Source organism: Staurois parvus, unplaced genomic scaffold (genome assembly GCF_062004578.1).
Source record: "Staurois parvus isolate SC_StPar_1 unplaced genomic scaffold, SC_StPar_1.0 ptg000570l, whole genome shotgun sequence".
Taxonomy (NCBI): domain Eukaryota; kingdom Metazoa; phylum Chordata; class Amphibia; order Anura; family Ranidae; genus Staurois; species Staurois parvus.
Genome location: NW_028318366.1, coordinates 1233584 through 1256605, shown reverse-complemented (window position 1 = coordinate 1256605; position 23022 = coordinate 1233584). Strand labels below are relative to the sequence as shown.

General features: G+C 44.7%; 1 protein-coding gene across 1 annotated transcript in view; it reads left to right on the top strand.

Moving 5' to 3' along the window:
• The window catches only part of LOC149450591 (uncharacterized), a 146423-nt gene that overhangs the window by 23839 nt on the left and 99562 nt on the right, over positions 1-23022 (top strand). The window contains exons 3-4 of the mRNA XM_089691712.1: positions 5754-5951; positions 17431-17696. Of these exons, the coding sequence (XP_089547838.1) occupies positions 5754-5951; positions 17431-17696 (464 nt within the window). The remainder of the gene's footprint in view (positions 1-5753; positions 5952-17430; positions 17697-23022) is intronic.

Below are 23022 nucleotides of genomic sequence, written 5' to 3'. Positions count from 1 at the left end.
CATGCCTCTTATCAGTTTAGTTGCCCTTCTCTGTACTTTCTGAAGTTCCCCAATCCAACAATCCAATGTTGTCGGTGAATGAACAAGGTGTCGGTGAATGAACAAGGTGTCAAAGAATGAAAGTGTTTGTTCCCCAATACCAGAAGTGTGCCCAGCACAATAGGTGAGTTGGAAGGTTTGGTGCATGAAGAGAACTAGGATTGAATTGGTGTTGCTGAATCTTGGCTTCATTCCTCACATGACTGGGCCATTCATATTCCTGGCTAGGTTCTCTTTCGGAGAGACGGGGGAAATAGGAAAGGTGGTGGAGTCTGTCTCTATGTGAGAAGTGATCTCAGAGCGAGTGTGAAAGAGGACCTAGTTGATGGAGAGTGTGATGAGGCTGAAGTAATATGGGTGGAACTGCACATGGGGGGTGGTACTACAAAGGTCATCATTGGAGTTTGTTATAGGCCTCCCAGTGTTAATGAGGAGGTGGAGACTCAGCTCCTCCCACAGATGGAAAGGGCTTCAAGGGCTGGGACAGTGATAATAATGGGGGATGGTAACTACCCGGAAAGTGACTGGAGTAACAGTTAAAGAGCAAAAAAAGTATAGACCTACTACAGGACAATTTTATGATCCAGTTCATAGAGGCCCCAACTAGGAATGATGTTCTGCTGGACCTGGTCATCTCCAACCACGCAGATCTTATTATGAATGTCCATATAAAAGAACATCTGGGTAGCAGTGACCATAACATGATTTCATTTATTGTTACCTGTAAACAGCGAGCACATATGGGAAAAATTAAAATGCTCAATTTCAAGAGAGCTAATTTTCCAAGGCTGAGATCTGCTCTCCAAGACTTAGACTGGGAGGGAATATTGGCATCGATGAACACAACACAGAAATGGGAGTTCTTCAAAAAGCCTGTATGTGACCACACTGCAAAATATATTCCCATGGGCAACAAGTATAAAAGGCTACAAATCCAACCTATGTGGCTTACGGCCAAAGTTACAAAAGCGATAGATAATAAGAAAAGAGCTTTTATTAAATATAACAATGAAGGAACGCGATCATCGTTTACACATTACAAAGAATAGAACAGAATATGCAAAAAGGAAATAAAGGCACAAAAACTGAAAACAAACGACAAACATATCAGGACGACCCCAAAACATTCCTCCAATCTATGAATAGTAGAAAGGTCCAGTCCCAGCATGTAGGCCATTTACAGAACCATCTAGAGGGGGGGGACAAAGAGAAGGACAATGTATGAAATCCCTTCTTCAGCTCTGTGTATACAAAGGAGCATGGGGGGCTCTTGTCCATAATGGGGGGTGGTACTGACACCCCCCAGATGATCCACATTGGCTCACAATTGATATGATCCAGAAATCTTTAGACAGAATAAAGGTGAATAAAGCCCCTGGACCGGATGGCAGACACCCACGGGGCCTTAAAGGATTCAGCTCTGTCATCTCACAGCCATTGTTTCTCATTGTTAGGGACTCTTTAATGACTGGCATAGTACCACTGGATTGGTGTAAGGCCAATGTGGGGCCAATATTTATAAAGTGGACAAAATCTTTCCCAAGTAATTATAGACCTGTTAGTGGAACTTCTATAGTTGGGAAGATACTGGAGAGTTTAATAAAAGACCACAGAGAGGAGTTCTTGCTGGAAACAAATATTGTAAGCCACAGACAGCATGGATTCATTAAAGACAGAAGTTGTCACACAAATCTGTTTTCTTTTCTGAGGAGGTGAGCAAAACCTTGGACAGAAGGGTGGCGGTGGACGTTTTATACTTGGACAGAAGGGTGGACGTGGTATACTTGGACAGAAGGGTGGATGTGGTATACTTGGACAGAGGGGTGGCTGTGGACGTGGTATACTTGGCCAGAGGGGAGGCAGTGGACGTGGTATACTTGGACAGAGCGGTGGACGTCGTATACTTGGACAGAGGGGTGGCGGTGGACATGGTATACTTGGACAGAGCGGTGGCTGTGGACGTGGTATACTTGGGACAGAGGGGTGGCAGTGGATGTGGTATACTTGGACAGAAGGGTGGCGGTGGACTTGGTATACTTGGACAGAAGGGTGGCGGTGGACTTGGTATACTTGGACAGAGGGGTGGCGGGGTACGTGGTATACTTGGACAGTGGGGTGGCGGGGTACGTGGTATACTTGGACAGTGGGTTGGCGGGGTACGTGGTATACTTGGACAGAGGGGTGGCGGTGGACGTGGTATACTTGGACAGAGGGGTGGCGGGGTACGTGGTATACTTGGACAGAGGGGTGGCGGGGTACGTGGTATACTTGGACAGAGGGGTGGCGGTGGACGTGGTATACTTGGACAGAGGGGTGGCGGTGGATGTGGTATAATTGGAAAGAGGGGTGGTGGTGGACGTGGTATACTTGGACAGAGGGGTGGTGGTGGACGTGGTATACTTGGACAGAGGGGTGGTGGTGGACGTGGTATACTTGGACAGAGGGGTGGTGGTGGACGTGGTATACTTGGACAGAGGGGTGGCGGTGGACGTGGTATAATTGGACAGAGGGGTGGCGGTGGACGTGGTATACTTGGACACAGTTCCCCACACACGGCTAATGTGTAAGGTAAAGTCTATGGGCTGGAAAAATCTGAATGTAAATGGATAGAAAACTGGCTAAAAGATCGTATTCAGAGAGTAGTGATTAATGATTCATCCTTTGAATGGTTTGGGGTCATCAGTGGTGTACCCCAAGGTTCAGTGTTATTAGTGTGGTAGCCCAAGGTTGAGTGTTAGTGGGGTACCCCAGGGTTCACTATTAGTGGGGTATCCCAAGGTTGAGTGTTATTAGTGGTTTACCCCAGGGTTCAGTGTTATTAGTGGGGTACCCCAGGGTTCAGTGTTAGTGGGGTACCCCAGGGTTCAGTATTAGTGGGTTACCCCAAGGTTCAGTGTTATTAGTGGGGAACCCCAGGGTTCAGTGTTATTAGTGGGGTACCCCAATGGTCAGTAGTATTAGTGGGGTACCCCAGGGTTCAGAGTTATTAGTGGGGTACCCCAAGGGTCAGTGTTAGTGGAGTACCCTAAGGTTCAGTGTTATTAGTGGGGTACCCCAAGGTTCAGTGTTATTAATGGGGTACCCCGAGGTTCAGTGTTGTTAGTGGGGTACCCCAAGGTTCAGTGTTATTAGTGGGGTACCCCAGGGTTCAGTGTTAGTGGTGTACCCCAGGGTTCAGTGTTATTAGTGGTGTACCCCAAGGTTCAGTGTTATTAGTGGGGTACCCCAGGGTTCAGTGTTATTAGTGGGGTACCCCAAGGTTCAGTGTTGGGACCCTTACTTATTAATATATATATAAACAATATGGGGTGTGAGATTATAAATCCCATTCCAGTCTTTGCAGATGACACCAAGCTGTGCCGGGGAATAACGTCCTTACAGGATGTCTCCAACTTACAAGCCGACCTCAATGCTCTGTGTAATTTGGGGGCTATGGGGCCAATGAGGGCTAATGGTGATAAATGTAAGGTTCTGCACTTGGGGGACTAAGAATATGCATGCATGCATCATACATACTGGGGGGGGTCAATGGTGGAGAAGGATCTGGGGGGGCATGTATAATACATAAGGGGGGATATGATCTCCATGTATAATACATAAGGGGGGATATGATCTCCATGTATAATACATAAGGGGGGATATGATCTCCATGTATAATACATAAGGGGGGGATATGATCTCCATGTATAATACATAAGGGGGGGATATGATCTCCATGTATAATACATAAGGGGGGGATATGATCTCCATGTATAATACATAAGGGGGATATGATCTCCATGTATAATACATAAGGGGGGATATGATCTCCATGTATAATACATAAGGGGGGGATATGATCTCCATGTATAATACATAAGGGGGGGATATGATCTCCATGTATAATACATAAGGGGGGGATATGATCTCCATGTATAATACATAAGGGGGGGATATGATCTCCATGTATAATACATAAGGGGGGGATATGATCTCCATGTATAATACATAAGGGGGGATATGATCTCCATGTATAATACATAAGGGGGGGATATGATCTCCATGTATAATACATAAGGGGGGGATATGATCTCCATGTATAATACATAAGGGGGGATATGATCTCCATGTATAATACATAAGGGGGGGGATATGATCTCCATGTATAATACATAAGGGGGGGATATGATCTCCATGTATAATACATAAGGGGGGATATGATCTCCATGTATAATACATAAGGGGGGGATATGATCTCCATGTATAATACATAAGGGGGGGATATGATCTCCATGTATAATACATAAGGGGGGGATATGATCTCCATGTATAATACATAAGGGGGGGATATGATCTCCATGTATAATACATAAGGGAGGATATGATCTCCATGTATAATACATAAGGGGGGGATATGATCTCCATGTATAATACATAAGGGGGGGTTGCTGGAGGAAAGTCCTGGATTCTTTCTTGGATACACAGAATATAACTGGATATAACATTTATAGGGAGAGTTGATCCAGGGAATATCCGATTGCCTCTCGGGGGATCAGGAAGGAATCTTTTCCCAGCAGGAGCAAATTGGATCGTGCTGGGGTTTTTTTGCCTTCCTCTGGATCAACTGTGGATGTAAGATTATAATTTTTTTTTCTATGGTTGAACTGGATGGACTTTTTTGTCTTTTTTCAGCAAGACTACCTATGTAAATGATGGTGGTCTTCAGGATCAGTCCAGTCTTCATCTTGGTTGTTCTCCCCCCATCCTCACTCTCTGACCTCTGGTGGGGCTCAGCCCCGCTGTTCTTTATGACTAAATCATGGACTAAATAAGGAAGTGCAGTACTTCTTGTGTTGGGAAGATGGCGATGAGTGATAGAGGGGGTGGGGACCCTCGTCCTATAATCCCCTCATCACTGTCCCTCCTATAAAAGACAGTTCTGGTTGTTTCCTCACTCTCTGACTAAGGTCCATGAATAAAGAAATGACCTGGTAGGAGATCAGAGGAGCCATTTCCTAGTTCCCTTGAGGGTGGAATTGTAAGTTCCTCAGAGACCAAGCTACCTGATGTGGGCGGAGTCCTGGTTTGGGGGAACCAATCGGCTCCTGTCTAGTAATCCTCTTTGTCTTTGTATTTTAGTCCATGGCCGGGAGATGAGGAAAACCTCCGAGAATTGTCTCACTTTGTCTCCAGACTGGAAAGTAGAAGATGAGGACATCACACAGTATAGTCCAGGAGAAAACCCGGCTCCCTCCAATGTCCATCCGGCACCACCCAGTGTAGATGGACCATCGGATTCCTCGTATCCTGAGGAACCTCATACTGTGCGGGACAAGGCCAGCCTTCCAACAGAGAAGAGGTTCTCCTGTACTGAGTGTGGAAAATGTTTCCATTCTAAATTCAGCCTTAATAGGCATAAAAGATCTCACACGGGGGAAAAACTGTGTTTCTGTTTTGAGTGTGGGAAATGTTTTGTACAAAAAGTTGAACTTGTCAGACATCAGAGATCCCACACGGGGCAAAAACCGTATGCCTGTCTTGAGTGTGGGAAATGTTTTTCAGATAAGTCCAGTGTTAATAGGCATAAAGGATCTCATACAGGGGAGAAACCGTATTCCTGTCCTTGGTGTGGGAAATGTTTTGTACTAAAATTTAAACTTGTCAGACATCAGAGATCTCACACAGGAGAAAAACCGTATTCCTGTCTTCAGTGTGGGAAATGTTTTTCAGAGAAGTCCAGTCTTTACACACATCAGAGAGTGCATACAGGTGAAAAGCCATATTGCTGTTCTGAGTGTGGAAAATGTTTTTCAAAGAAGTGCAATCTTTCTGCGCATCAGAAATCTCACACGGGGGAGAAGCCATATTCCTGTCCTGAGTGTGGGAAATGTTTTTCACAGAAGTCCCATCTTTACAAACATCAGAGATCTCACATGGGGATAAGCCACTTTCCTGTCCTGAGGGAAATGTTCCTCACTGAAGTCCTGTCTTCCTGTACACCAGGGGTCCCACACAACCCTGGAGGTGTATTAGTGCCTTGAGTGCGGGAAATGTCTTCTAGATGAATGTTGCTGGACATCCCAGCTCTCATGTGGGGAAGAAGCACACCCTGATATACACCTCAGATATACTCCATGGCTAATCTTCATCATGGAAGAAACAGTTGATAAGGAGATCAGAGGTCCCCAAAGACATGGATGAAGTGTGAAATGCTCTGTAATGATGGAGAACATTCCCCCGGCTCAGCAAATCTCCTAATGACATCGGTGTTTTAGCCCCATTCACAGAGACGGAATGGACAGGAGATAACATCTCAGAATTCTGTCCCACGGTGATTGTTGTCCAGGAATTGTCCATTGATGGACTTTGTGAGAGATTTCATGGCCTTGTACACCTGCTGGGAGGGTTTTATGATTTATATACTGATTGTGAATAAAACATTTTAAGCTCTTTATTGATGTTTTTTCTGGAGTTCCTCTTTATAAAGTCCCATGAGTCCCATTGTGTCTGTATGAGAGATTTCATCTAGGGTAAAGACTAACCTACACCCCATCCATGCACACTTACCTCTCTGGATCTGCTAAGGAATGGACTAGAGACCATAGATGGTATCCAGAAATACCACACAGAATAGAAATTCCACATCTAAAAACAAAGGTTCTAGACCAAACCATGACAATACCTACTCTGGATCCCCATCATACCATTCTCCTCACACCCAATACCAACCTTCCCCAAATAATGAACGAAGGGGACCACAATCCTATTCCAACCATCATAGGAGAGGCCCACCTAATAGACCTCAGTATCAAGCCCATAGGGCACCTCCTTCCACTCCTAGGGAGGACTCCGTATAATTACAACTCTAATACACAACAGCGTTTTTTAGGGGAAGGAAGGGTCCGAAAAAGGAGCGACACTACAGGGGAAAGAGAGGGGCAGACGCTGCAACAGACACAACAACAAAAAACGGAGACTCTAATAGACAAGGGCATTATTAATTTGAGTGAGAATGAAGTTACCAAGGAGGAATTACACTTATTGGACAAAGGTGTAAAATATCCCCAGCCAGGAAACGTCACAAATTACAACTTACATTGATATACGGGAGTTTACCAGACAATTATCTCTCAAGAGGCATTTTGCCAAGAATCCAATTCCTACCGAAGTTTCCTCCAGTCACTTTGTACATTGAAATCTCTGCAACGCATCCACCTACAACCCCCACACCACAATATCCACCTACAACCCCCCCACCACAATATCCACCTACAACCCCCACCACAATATCCACCTACAACCCCCCCACCACAATATCCACCTACAACCCCCCCACCACAATATCCACCTACAACCCCCCCACCACAATATCCACCTACAACCCCCCCACCACAATATCCACCTACAACCCCCCCACCACAATATCCACCTACAACACCCCCACCACAATATCCACCTACAACCCCCCACCACAATCACTCTTTTATCAATCTCTTTAAAGAAAAAGTCCTGAAAGATTTGGCAAATATACCCATTAAGCAGCCTGGTGGTGCCGGCATCAACAAAGCCATGAAGTCCCTCCTCGAGAAGAAGGATTTGGTCATTAGACCGGCTGATAAGGGGGGAGGGGTGGTGATCCTTAATAAAAGTGACTACATTCCAGAAGGTTACAATATTTTAAATGATACAACTACTTACTCTCTCCTCCCAGAAGACCCTCTCCCAGCTTTAAACGTACTTTGAAACAGATTATCAAAACTGGTTTTGACTATAAGATTTTAAATAAAAAAAAAGCCTTTTTCTGTCCAGTAGCACCTAAACTACCCGTGTTTTATATACTACCTAAAATTCACAAGGACCCTATTACAGCACCAGGTAGACGTTAGTGGTATAGGGTCGCTGTGTTGTAAAGTAGGAGAGTATATTGATTATTACCTACAGACACTAGTTACACAGACACCATCATATCTCCGAGACACAGACACTAGTTACACAGACACCATCATATCTCCGAGACACAGACACTAGTTACACAGACACCATCATATCTCCGAGACACAGACACTAGTTACACAGACACCATCATATCTCCGAGACACAGACACTAGTTACACAGACACCATCATATCTCCGAGACACAGACACTAGTTACACAGACACCATCATATCTCCGAGACACAGACACTAGTTACACAGACACCATCATATCTCCGAGACACAGACACTAGTTACACAGACACCATCATATCTCCGAGACACAGACACTAGTTACACAGACACCATCATATCTCCGAGACACAAAACAAGTCCTTAATGTAGGGAGAGATGTCACTCTATCACCAGACACATTATTGGTCACTTCTGATGTGACATCTCTATATTCTAACATCAGTCATAAGGACGGCATGGAAGCAGACGATTTCTTTCTTTCACACTGCAGCACCTTACACTTAGCACAAAGAGAATTCATTTTAAACCTTTTAGAGTTTGCAATGCAAAAAAATTATTTTTGGTTCAATAAGGAATATTATCTACAGATTAAAGGCGTGGCCATGGGGGTCACATTTGCCCCTAGCTTGGCTAATCTGTTTATGGCTTCCTGGGAGGAAGACCTGATTCATGCTCGTGATTGGCCGGAACTTTTACTATACACAAGGTATATAGATGACATCCTTCTTTTTTGGAATGGAGACGAGCAATCCTTAACAAATTTCTTTAGCACCTTAAATAATAATAGCCTGAACATTAACCTAACATATTCCTACAGCAAATCAGAAATGGACTATTTAGACCTTACTATAATGAACATAAATGGTAATGTCACAATGAAATAGTTTTTTAAAAAAACAGACCGGAATAGTTATATTCCTAGTTGCCACCCCCCAGACGTGGTTAAAAAATATTCCCAAGGGCCAGAACACAAGAATTCATAGAAATTGCACAAATATTGATGATTACCATTCTCAGGCTAAAGTCCTTAAAGATAGATTTGCAGAAAAAGGTTACAGTGTAAATACGCTGGATAATACTCTCAAAACTGTGGCTGGTCCTGATAGGGACCAAAGGCTCATTGACACAATGAAAACACCAACTTCACGGGTCTGTCCTTTCATAACAACCTATTCTATACAATATAGAGCTATAAGCGGGATTATTAACCACTTCCCTCCCGGCCAATAGCCGAATGGAAGCTGGGAAAACGCTCTAGATTTCTGGGTTGGACGCCAATGGGGTTTTCACACTTGCAGAGCCGCGCAGCGGTGCGATCTGTCAGCGGCCATGTACCTCGGACACGGCCGATGACAGATCTGAGTACCGGCCCCCGTTGCCAGTACCATGTGACCTGCTGGTCACATGACAGTTGTATACAATGGATGGCTTCATTCATGCCATCCATTGTATACTACTGCCTAGCTGTGAATGGTCACAGCGATCACATGCACATGTCATGTGATTAGCTGTGACCAAATCACAGCTAAGCACAAAAAAAAACCCTGAATTAATCGGTCATTCAGGTAAATGCTTGCTTATAGCAAAGTAATTCTTTGCTATAAGCAAATTGTGTACAAAAAAAAAATACTGATCACTTCCCCAAAGTAGTACAATGTTACTATGGTTTAACTGGTTTTCAGTATAGATAAGAGGAAATGCTACACTCCAAACAGGATGTACATTCTCATGTATGGACACCCCCTATACATTGTTCTGTGGGAGGGGATTGACCTTACCCCCTGTGTGGGGGGGCGTGTGTGCTTTTAATAAAACAAGAGTCTGGGGTTAGAGCCAGGCAGGGTGAATTCAACCTCCAACCTGAGAGTGTTGTGTGATCATTCCTGAGTAACGGGAGCTCCATTTTTCCCCACATCTCAAAAGAGCTACTCACGGTAAGGAAAAATTTGATGAAAATGAATTTCCAAGACAAAACTAAGTGGGTATATGAATTAGGCACCCTATATCCCAGCGGACATAACATCGAAGTGGATCTCAATTGTTTTATTGATAATAGTTAATCAATTTATGTTTATCAAGATCCACATTTGTACTTTTATTCATTTTTATTCTTTTTTTTTGTTGGTTTATTGTTATGCTGGTTCCAATGTACTTTTATTAGTTATGTAGCGTTTAAATTCTAAACACGGGTAGTTTTAGTGTAATTTAGATTTTTATACTTATTTTTATGCATAATATTATACATACACTTTTTAGACTATACTAGTCGATATTTTATAACTTTCCTTATGTAGTTTTATTGTTTTATGATATTTTAATATGGACTACATACAGTATATTATGACTATATTTCTGATTCATGCCTATCCTGGTCTATAGGACCAGGTTTTATTTTGCAATTTTACACTTTATGGCGATTTTAATTAGCATTTTATATTTTATTGGTTTTATTGAGTATATACTGTATAATGTGGTTGTCAGGAATGGACTTGCCAATAATAGTGGGACTCACCTGCCTTGTGGGCTGCAGTACCAGGGCTGGCCAGCGGGTGCTCTCAGCAATCAGAGACTCAACCCTGCAGTCAGCCAAACACCTGAAGCTGATTACGGAGTTGTATTTAAGGGATGGCCAAACCTGCAGTCTGTGCCTTGGTGTGTGTTTTTTCATGGGCTGCATTCCTGTTCCTGCCTGACTTACTCGTTGCCTACCCTGCCTGATCCTGACCTCTGCTGTCTTCTCCTGTTTGATCCCTGGCTTGTGACCCCGACCATTCTCTGCCTGACCCCCTGTACCTACCTGCCCGTTAGTTGCTGTACCCGGCTCGTGACCTGACTACTCTCTGCCTGCTCCTCCTGTTCCTACCTGCCCGATTGTTATTGACCCGGCCTGCCTGACTACGCTTGCATTGTATGTATTGTTATCTGTGGGTGGTTTGGTTCGTTTGCACTGTGTTTATGTTTTAGTATTGCACTGCATTTTGTATTGTTAGTATTAATAAATTATATTGTTTATAACATATCTGAAGCCTGCATTTCCCTGCGTCAGTTCACATACCTCTGGTCATACCTGGAGCCCTGACAGTGGTTTATTGAGCGTCCTATTGCACCTTGGATTCCCCCCCCCTTTTTTATGACCTGGTGTGACAACTGGGTTTTTTAATATTTTAAATTTTTTTTTTAGGCATCTGAGATTTGTATAATCACCATTACAGTACATGATATATTACGAGTGATATTCATATATTTGTTACTTACCTGAAGGTATCACATTTTGAATGTATACCATCCCTTTCATACAATGAATTTACATTTATTTATTTCATTTTTATGTACTGTCTCAATCACCAGTACTAATTGTATAAGCTGCCAGATCGTTCATTGCAGCTCAGATGTTCTTTTGCCAATTTTCGGATGTCCTGCCTGTCACAGGTTGACTGTGTCAGAGTAGGTTTATTTTGCAGTCACTAAAAATCCACGGAGAAAAGGTGCTGACACGCCTGCGCATGCGCACTGGCCGCACTTAGACAAAATGGCGGCGAGATCAACTAGCTGTGATGTCTAGCCGCCGGAGCCACGAGCTGGTCCGGCGGCCATCTTTTGGAATGGTCAATGTATCTGTCTTCCCTTATATTTGGTTACCGTTTCTGAATAAAATGAAGTGATTTTAATACTACTACACTATGGGCACAATCTTTATGGCTTCTTTATGGAGCCTGCAGAGCCTGTGAGGAGTACCAGTCTGAACAAGTACCCAGAGGAAGGGAATCCCTGTAAACAGGTGGCTGACCCTAAAGGAGACCTCTGGAGCTAAGCAGACATCTTCCACCGACCGCAGAGCTGCCCATTCCTAGACGGATGTTCTACAGATAACCATCACACATCATCACAATTAGTCCCTAAGGAGGAATTTTTATATGCGCATATTCGATGCGCATCTGGTGAGCGCACAATCCTACCATTTTGACAGCTATTATCTACATTGGCGGATTTTGGATTATTCATATGTTTTAGACTGATTCCACCCCTCTAGTTTTATTTCAAGTGCTGCACTTTGTATTTTATATTTCATCCTAATTCTAAGGTGACCTGTGTAGTGTGGTGATAGCGCCTCCTCTGGAGGTTCATGTTCTAAGGTGACCTGTGTAGTGTGGTGATAGCGCCTCCTCTGGAGGTTCATGTTCTCAGGTGTCCTGTGTGGTGTGGTGATAGCGCCTCCTCTGGAGGTTCATGTTCTATGGTGTCCTCTGTAGCGTGGTGATAGTGCCTCCTCTGGAGGTTCATGTTCTCAGGTGTCCTGTGTGGTGTGGTGATAGCGCCTCCTCTGGAGGTTCATGTTCTAAGGTGTCCTGTGTGGTGTGGTGATAGCGCCTCCTCTGGAGGTTCATGTTCTAAGGTGTCCTGTGTAGTGTGGTGATAGCGCCTCCTCTGGAGGTTCATGTTCTCAGGTGTCCTGTGTAGTGTGGTGATAGCGCCTCCTCTGGAGGTTCATGTTCTAAGGTGACCTGTGTAGTGTGGTGATAGCGCCTCCTCTGGAGGTTCATGTTCTCAGGTGTCCTGTGTGGTGTGGTGATAGCGCCTCCTCTGGAGGTTCATGTTCTATGGTGTCCTCTGTAGCGTGGTGATAGCGCCTCCTCTGGAGGTTCATGTTCTCAGGTGTCCTGTGTGGTGTGGTGATAGCGCCTCCTCTGGAGGTTCATGTTCTAAGGTGTCCTGTGTGGTGTGGTGATAGCGCCTCCTCTGGAGGTTCATGTTCTATGGTGTCCTCTGTAGCGTGGTGATAGCGCCTCCTCTGGAGGTTCATGTTCTCAGGTGTCCTGTGTGGTGTGGTGATAGCGCCTCCTCTGGAGGTTCATGTTCTCAGGTGTCCTGTGTGGTGTGGTGATAGCGCCTCCTCTGGAGGTTCATGTTCTATGGTGTCCTCTGTAGCGTGGTGATAGCGCCTCCTCTGGAGGTTCATGTTCTCAGGTGTCCTGTGTGGTGTGGTGATAGCGCCTCCTCTGGAGGTTCATGTTCTAAGGTGTCCTGTGTGGTGTGGTGATAGCGCCTCCTCTGGAGGTTCATGTTCTAAGGTGTCCTGTGTAGTGTGGTGATAGCGCCTCCTCTGGAGGTTCATGTTCTCAAGTGTCCTGTGTAGTGTGGTGATAGCGCCTCCTCTGGAGGTTCATGTTCTAAGGTGACCTGTGTAGTGTGGTGATAGCGCCTCCTCTGGAGGTTCATGTTCTAAGGTGTCCTGTGTAGTGTGGTGATAGCGCCTCCTCTGGAGGATCATGTTCTAAGGTGTCCTGTGTAGTGTGGTGATAGCGCCTCCTCTGGAGGTTCATGTTCTAAGGTGACCTGTGTAGTGTGGTGATAGCGCCTCCTCTGGAGGTTCATGTTCTAAGGTGTCCCGTGTAGTGTGGTGATAGCGCCTCCTCTGGAGGTTCATATTCTAAGGTGTCCTGTGTAGAGTGGTGATAGCGCCTCCTCTGGAAGTTCATGTATTGAGGGATAGTCCACCTTTATGCTTTTCCTTCCAAAAACACTGTTTTATCTCCCTAAAATGTATTCTTTTTCATTGATAAGTGTTTGTACAAATCTGCTAGGCCTTCCCTAAGTTTCCTCTCCAAATCAGAATACAATGAATGTGTTGTGAATGCAGATAACAATCTCTCTGCATCTCCAATATCCTTCTCCAATGATAACATCTGTTTATTATATTCCGGAGCCAATATGGACATCATTTGCTGTGAGCATGATTGTAGGCTTTCCTCTCGTTCCCTCTCGAATTCCTTGCTTATTTTTTCAATGTTGGGAAAGATCTGGATCCTCCACCCAGGTGGGTTGATCTTTTCTCGGGCATACTTATCGAATGTTTTAATATGCCAAAAAATTGCTAATTTCTTTTTCAAGAGCTTTCCCAACCTCAAAAACAGCGAATACATTTCTGTTTCAGTTTGTTCCTTCTGGGAAAAGTCCGCCTGATAAGAAGACATCAGATGTATCCATTCTTGACCCCGGGACTCACTCATATTGATGGATCCACAATCCCAATCCAACAAATGTAACACTTCAATGGCAGAGGATGTGCACTGTACAGAGGGAAACATGTAAATAATATTCTTTGTAATGTGTAAACGATGATCGCGTTCCTTCATTGTTATATTTAATAAAAGCTCTTTTCTTATTATCTATAGCTTTTGTAACTTTGGCCGTAAGCCACATAGGTTGGATTTGTAGCCTTTTATACTTGTTGCCCATGGGAATATATTTTGCAGTGTGGTCACATACAGACTTTTTGAAGAACTCCCATTTCTGTGTTGTGTTCATTGATGCCAATATTCCCTCCCAGTCTAAGTCTTGAAGAGGAGATCTCAGCCTTGGAAAATTAGCTCTCTTAAAGTTCAGCATTTTTATTTTTCCCATATGTGCTCTCTATTTACAGCTAACAATAAATGAAATCATGTTATGGTCACTGCTACCCAGATGTTCTTCTATATGGACATTCGTAATAAGCTCTTCATGGGTGGAGATGACCAGGTCCAGCAGAGCATCATTCCTAGTTGGGGCCTCTATGAACTGGACCATAAAATTGTCCTGCAATAGGTTTATACATTTTTGCCCTTTAACTGTTCCTGCAGTACCATTACTCCAGTCAGTTTCTGGGTAGTTACCATCCCCCATTATTATCACTGTCCCAGCCCTTGCAGCCCTTTCCATCTGTGTGAGGAGCTGAGTCTCCACCTCCTCATTAACACTGGGAGGCCTATAACAAACTCCAATGATGACCTTTATAGTACCGCCCCCCATGTGCAGTTCCACCCATAATACTTCAGCCTCATCACACTCTCCATCATCTAGGTCCTCTTTCACACTCGCTCTGAGATCACTTCTCACATAGAGACAGACACCACCACCTTTCCTATTTCCCCCGTCTCTCCGAAAGAGAACCTAGCCAGGAATATGAATGGCCCAGTCATGTGAGGAATGAAGCCAAGATTCAGCAATACCAATTCAATCCTAGTTCTCTTCATGCACCAAACCTTCCAACTCACCTATTGTGCTGGGCACACTTCTGGCTTTGAATAACAAACGCTTTCATTCACTGACACCTTGTTCATTCACTGACACCTTGTCCATTCACCGACGCCTTGTTCACATGGATTTTGTGTATTTTTTATTTTCATACAAATGGTGCCAATTCCACTGGTTGTTTGTAACATGGGAACCTTCTTACCATCTGCCATAGCCCTCCCCCCATCTTTCTCCATTCCACCCCCCAATAAGTACTGACCCCTGTCTGATCTGTCTACCACGTTATAATCAAATTCTCCCTCCCCCTCCATCCTAGTTTATATACTCCTCCAGCCTTCCCATAAACCCCTCCCCCAGCACAGCAGACCCCCTTCCATTTAGGTGCAAACCATCTCTAGTATATAGGCTGCACCCCAATGAGAAGTGAGCCCAGTGCTCTAGGTCAGGACTCTATTATTATTCTTCTCCTGCCATCAATGGCCAACCCGGTCCCACACTTCATCCATGTCTTTGGGTACCTCTGATCTCCTTATGAACTGTTTCTTCCATGATGAAGATCAGCCATGGAGTATATCTGAGGTGTATATCAGGGGGTGCTTATTCTCCACATTAGAGCTTTGATGTCCAGCAACATTCATCTAGAAGACATTTCCCACACTCCAGGCACTAATACTCCGCTAGGGCTGTGTGGGGCCCCTGATGTACAGGAAGAAAGGACTTAAAGACTTAAGTGAAGAATATTTCCCTCACTAAGGACAGGAAAGTGGCTTCTCCCCAGTGTGAGATCTCTGATGTTTGTATAGATGGGGCTTCTGTGAAAAACATTTCCCGCACTCAGGACAGGAATATGGCTTTTCCAAATTGTGACATCTCTGATGTCTTTGTAGATTCGACTTATCTGAAAAACATTTTCCACACTCAGGACAGGAATATGGCTTCACCCCCGTGTGAGATCTCTGATGTCTGTAAAAACTGGACTCATATGAAAAATACTTTCCGCACTCAGGACAGGAAATTGGCTTCTTGATTTAGAGTGGAGATCCAATCGATATAGAATTTGAGGGTAAAGCAGAAGAAGAAGAGGCGTATGTGAGGGATGATCAGCAGTCTATGGAGGAGGATGGAATAACGGGGACATTTATAGAGGAGGACACTCCTACAGAGATCAGCACAGGTGGGTCATGAACACTAAATCCATTCCTCCACCCATACTGCTCACTGATTGGTCCAGAGTAGGGCGGGGGCGGGGTGATATCAGCCTGTAATCCCCTGGTCACTTTCCTGAGCTGTGTTCCCCGTCCTGTATTCCTGGATTTCTCTCGGATAATCTTCCTTCTCTGTGCTGCAGACACAATTTATGTATCTAGACTGGATTTATGGAGGTTCTGGGGTTCAGCTGGCAGCATAATGTTTTTCAGCACAAGCGATACTAGACCTAGGCACCTGGGGTGTGTGTCTTGGGTGTTCTTCCCCATGTCCGGGTCTAGTAAGATCTCTGACAGAACATTTCTCCCAGGGTTCCTTGCTCTGTGTTCTGCTGGCTGTGCCGGGTGGAGGGATATGTCTGTAGTGTCTCAGACCCAAGTCACTGAGTGCAGTCTCAGGAGATGGGAGGCAGCGATGTGGGATCTCTGCAACTTGTCTACAGTAAACATTTAAACTTCCACTGATTACTGAATACCAATATTATGAGTCCTGACCCTTATACTGTATAATTTATATTGTACATTACATACTCCTGACTTCAGGATCAGTCCAGTCTCCATCTTGGTTGTTCTTCCCCCATCTTCACTCTCTGACCTCTGGTGGGGCTCAGCCCCGCTGTTCTTCATGACTAAATCATGGACTAAATAAGGAAGTGCAGTACTTCTTGTGTTGGGAAGATGGCGATGAGTGATAGAGGGGGTGGGGACCCTCGTCCTATAATCCCCTCATCACTGTCCCTCCTATAAAAGACAGTTCTGGTTGTTTCCTCACTCTCTGACTAAGGTCCATGAATAAAGAAATGACCTGGTAGGAGATCAGAGGAGCCATTTCCTAGTTCCCTTGAGGGTGGAATTGTAAGCTCCTCAGAGACCAAGCTGCCTGATGTGGGCGGAGTCCTGGTTTGGGGGAACCAATCAGCTCCTGTCTAGTAATCCTCTTTGTCTTTGTATTTTAGTCCATGGCCGGGAGATGAGGAAAACCTCCGAGGATTGTCTCACTTTGTCTCCAGACTGGAAAGTAGAAGATGAGGACATCACACAGTCTAGTCCAGGAGAAAACCCAGCTCCCTCCAATGTCCATCCGGCACCACCCAGTGTAGATGGACCATCGGATTCCTCGTATCCTGAGGCACCTCAAACTGTGCGGGACCGGGCCGGCCTTCCAACAGGGAAGAGCTTTTCCTGTACTGAGTGCGGGAAGGGTTTCCGTTCTAAATCCTATCTTAATGTGCATTAAAGATCTCACACGGGGGAGAAGCCGTATTCCTGTCCTGAGTGCGGGAAATGTTTTTCACAAAAATCAAGTCTTGTCATACATGAAAGGTCTCACACAGGTGAGAAGCCGTATTCCTGTTCTGAGTGCTGGAAATGTTTTTCAGTGAAGTCCCATCTTTACACACATCAGAGATATCACACAGGGGAGAAGCCGTATTCTTGTCCTGAGTGTGGAAAATGTTTTTCAGAAAAGTCCCATCTTTACGAACATCAGAGAACTCACACGGGATTGAAGCCGTATTCCTGTCCTGAGTGCGGGAAATGTTTTTCAGTGAAGTCCAGTTTTAACAAACATCAGAAATCTCACACGGGGGAGAAGCCATATTTCTGTCCTGAGTGCGGGAAACGTTTTTCATTTAAGTCCCATTTTTACAGACATCAAAGATCTCACACGGGGGAGAAGCCATATTCCTGTCCTGAGTGTGGAAAATGTTTTTCATATTCGTCCAGTCTTTTCAGACATCAGAGATCTCACACGGGGAGAAGCTATTTTCCTGTCCTGAGTGAGGGAAATGTTCCTCACTGAAGTCCTGTCTTTGTGTACATCAGGTATTATAACGGGGTAGACAGATCAGACAGAGGTCAGTACTTTTTGGGGGGTGGAATGGGGAAAGATGGGGGGAGGGCTATGGCAGATGATAAGAAGGTTCCCATGTTACAAACAACCAGTGGAATTGGTACCATTTGTATACAAATGAAAAATACACAAAATCCGTGTGAACAATGTGTCAGTGAATGGACAAGGTGTCAGTGAATGGACAAGGTGTCAGTGAATGGACAAGCTGTCAGTGAATGAAAGTGTTTGTTCCCCAATGCCAGAAGTGTGCCCAGCACAATAGGTGAGTTGGAAGGTTTGGTGCATGAAGAGAACTAGGATTGAATTGGTATTGCTGAATCTTGGCTTCATTCCTCACATGACTGGGCCATTCATATTCCTGGCTAGGTTCTCTTTCGGAGAGACGGGGGAAATAGGAAAGGTGGTGGTGTCTGTCTCTATGTGAGAAGTGATCTCAGAGCGAGTGTCTTGGAAATTCGCTTTAACGAATTTCTCCTTACCGTGAGTACTCGCAGTTGGATGCGCAGAAATCCCCCATAAAGCTGTGCGAATCTCGCTTACCACGACTGCAGCCAAACTACACGATTCCTGCCCATCCAAATACTTTGGTTCTGTTGAATTTGTGGGTGATGGAGCTCCGTTACCCTGGAATGATCACACGACACTCTAAGGCTGGTTGCAACTCACATAAGGGCCGGCTTTAGGCTCAGCTCTCTGTTTTTATTAAGAATACACACATGCCCCCCACATGAATAAAGTCAAACCCTCCCACCGAACAATACAATGGGGATTGCCTATACAGAGGATATACATTCCAATTGGAGCATAGCCTTTGCTATTATCTATCACTGGTCCTCCCCCATGAGTCTTCTGAGGTCAGCAGACTTCCTCCCCTTCCCCCCTATGAGCCATCTGAGGTCATATTTCCTGTCCTACTAGCTTCTATTGGTATGTAAAATTCTCTGCACAAGCACTCCCTAAAAATATCAGTCTGTACCTGGATGGGCCCGATACGATCTTTATTAAAACACATCCATCCAAGATACAGTTCAGATTGGTAATGGGTTGTAAGATATGCACAAGCCTACACGTGGAGTTCACACCGCTTGCGCATTGCGTTATGAAGCCCACGTGGTACCATGCTGCTGATATGTGGATACAGGCCCACGGTCTACTGACAGCAGCATTCGCATGGAATGCCGTGGTGGTATACACGCCGGTCTATAAGCGCAGATCTGCCATCTCATCCATTACCAAGCCGAGTACTGTAATACATACATTGTACATGCGCATGGCCCAATTGCAGCCTTCAGAGCTTTAATTAAGCCACACGAGAGACATATGAATAACACGAATACATGACACATTTAAAGTTCGACCAACAATACAAAATTTCCATGACACGAGTGTGAAAGAGGACCTAGTTGATGGAGAGTGTGATGAGGCTGAAGTATTATGGGTGGAACTGCACATGGGGGGGCAGTACTACAAAGGTCATCATTGGAGTTTGTTATAGGCCTCCCAGTGTTAATGAGGAGGTGGAGACTCAGCTCCTCCCACAGATGGAAAGGGCTGCAAGGGCAGCAGTGACCATAACATGATTTCATTTATTGTTAGCTGTAGCTAGCACATAAGGGAAAAATAAAAACAACTTTAAGAGAGCTAATTTTCCAAGGCTGAGAGCTGCTCTCCAAGACTTAGACTGGGAGGGAATATTGACATCGATGAACACAACACAGAAATGGGAGTTCTTCATAAAGACTGTATGTGACCACACTGCAAAATATATTCCCATGGGCAACAAGTATAAAAGGCTACAAATCCAACCTATGTGGCTTACGGCCAAAGTTACTAAAGCGATAGATAATAAGAAAAGAGCTTTTATTACATATAACAATGAAGGAACGCGATCATCGTTTACACATTACAAAGAATAGAACAGAATATGCAAAAAGGAAATAAAGGCACAAAAACTGAAAACAAACGACAGAAAGATATCAGGACGACCCCAAAACATTCCTCCAATCTATGAATAGTAGAAAGGTCCGGTCCCAGCATGTAGGCCCTTTACAGAACCATCTAGAGGGGGTGACTGGGGACAAAGAGGATTTCATACATTGTCCTTCTTTCTTCAGCTCTGTGTATACAAAGGAGCATGGGGGGCTCTTGTCCATAATGGGGGGTGGTACTGACACCCCCCAGATGATCCACATTGTCTCACAATTGATATGATCCAGAAATATTATAGAATAGAATAAAGGTGAATAAAGCCCGTGGACCGGCTGGCATACACCCACTGGGCCTTAGAGGAGAGAAGTGGTGGTGGTTGTGGTATACTTGGACAGAGGAGTGACGGTGAACGTGGTATACTTGGACAGAAGGGTGGCTGTAGTCGTGGTATAATTAGACAGAGAGGTGGACGTGGTATACTTGGACAGAGGGGTGGTGGTGGATGTGGTATACTTGGACAGAGGAGTGGAGGTGGACGTGGTATACTTGGACAGAGGGGTGGCAGTGGACGTGGTATACTTGGACAGAGGGGTGGCTGTAGTCGTGGTATAATTAGACAGAGAGGTGGATGTGGTATACTTGGACAGAGGGGTGGCTGTGGTCGTGGTATACTTGGACAGAGAGGTGGATGTATTATACTTTGACAGAGGAGTGTGGTGGACGTGGTATACTTGGACATAAGGGTGCCTGTGGACGTGGTATACTTGGACAGAGGGGTGGCGGTGGATGTGGTATACTTGAACAGAGGGGTGGCGGTGGACGTGGTATAATTGGACAGAGGGGTGGCGGTGGACGTGGTATACTTGGACAGAAGGGTGCCTGTGGACGTGGTATACTTGGACAGAGGGGTGGCGGTGGATGTGGTATACTTGAACAGAGGGGTGGCGGTGGATGTGGTATAATTGGACAGAGGGGTGGCGGTGGATGTGGTATACTTGGACAGAGGGGTGCCTGTGGATGTGGTATACTTGGACAGAGGGGTGGCGGTGGATGTGGTATACTTGGACAGAGGGGTGGCGGTGGACGTGGTATACTTGGACAGAGCGGTGGCGGTGGACGTGGTACACTTGGACAGAGGGGTGGCGGTGGATGTGGTATACTTGGACAGAGGGGTGGCGGTGGACGTGGTATACTTGGACAGAGGGGTGGCGGTGGATGTGGTATACTCGGACAGAGGGGTGGCAGTGGACGTGGTATACTTGGACAGAGGGGTGGTGGTGGACGTGGTATACTTGGACAGAGGGGTGGCGGTGGATGTGGTATACTCGGACAGAGGGGTGGCAGTGGACGTGGTATACTTGGACAGAGGGGTGGCGGTGGACGTGGTATACTTGGACACAGTTCCCCACACACGGCTAATGTGTAAGTCTATGGGATGGAAAAATCAGAATGTAAATGGATAGAAAACTGGCTAAAATATCATATTCAGAGAGTAGTGGTTAATGATTCATACTCTGAATGGTCTGGGGGTGTCAGTGGGGGACCCCAAGGTTCGGTGTTATTAGTGGGGTACCCCAAGGTTCAGGGTTATTAGTGGGGTACCCCAGGGTTCAGGGTTATTAGTGGGGTACCCCAAGGTTCAGTGTTATTAGTGGGGTACCCCAAGGTTCAGTGTTATTAGTGGGGTACCCCAAGGTTCAGTGTTATTAGTGGGGTTCTCTGTAAGAAATCACATTTATGATTCGGCACTTATATTGATGGCAAGCTTGCAAAATATTTGTTTTTTATGATTAGTCATAATTAATATTAATATGTGTGAATGGTCTTCTGACAAATGGCAGTATTAGTATTCTTCAGATATAACTGAGACTGAAAAATATGAATAAGTTAAGCTGAGACAGTAACATAAGACAGGAGTTAGCTGACCAGCTATCCAGCTGAAGGCTGAGTATTCTATATTTCGGTGTAGCTGGTTAGATGTCTCTGGTAGTAAAATGTCAGAGGTATTAGAAGTGACTTGTTATTACATAATGTATTTAATAGTATCTGTGTGTATTTAGTATACGTCTCTAACATTGATACATATATAGATTAGTGATTATACATTGTTATGTTGTAAAGATATGTTCTTAAGTTATATTATCATTTATATATGAATAGCTGAGGTGACATCATCAGCTTATAGTATTATGTACATCACATCTGTACCTGTCCATCAAACATCATATGTATAGCATCCCCTTCCTTGTATGAAATGGCTTTGCCAAGCAGTAATCATTTCCATAGAAGGTATTAAGATCACTAACTATGACGCTGTTCCTATATAAAAGGTCCATAAGGGACAGTTGGAAACGCTAACACTGACACTCTTGTATACACACACATCCACGTCTGAGAAGCTGCAACAGGTGCATGCTGCAAGATCCTCACTTCTGTCTACTTCCGGCTTCTTCCCAAAAGACATGAGAAGGACAAGAACATGGAGAACTGCACATGGCCAGGACAGCCATGACAAATAATGGTGACTTATCTTTACACTTCTGCTTGATATTTCTACAGTAGTTGTATCTCCATGGAACTGTTCATGATACACTTTACATTGTTATCTTACACCATTGTGTGATAGAATAAAATCACACTTCATTTTTTATTTCAATGGCTCTTTCATTCATAATCGCCTCAAGACACTAAAGAAGTATTATATGTGTCTAAAATCCAACATTTTGGTGAGCCAGCCTCCGCTGCAGTTTTTCTCTGGTTTTCCATTCCTTGATAAGGGGGAGAACGCACAATTCTGTGATTGTCAAGTCTGGGAAAAACACGGTGAAAAGAACCTAGAAGTGAAGGCGTTTGTGTTTCGTCAGACGTGAACGAGAGGTCCAGTGACTGAGCCGGGTCAAACAAGAAAATCATCTGATTACGGTGAGTAACAATTATGGAATTTATTGATGATTTAGTTAATGAAAGCAAGCTAGAGTTTAACCAATTCAATTCCGTGCAATTTTACACCTTCCTGCCCAGACCATTTTTCAGGTCTCAGCGCTCTCACACTTTGAA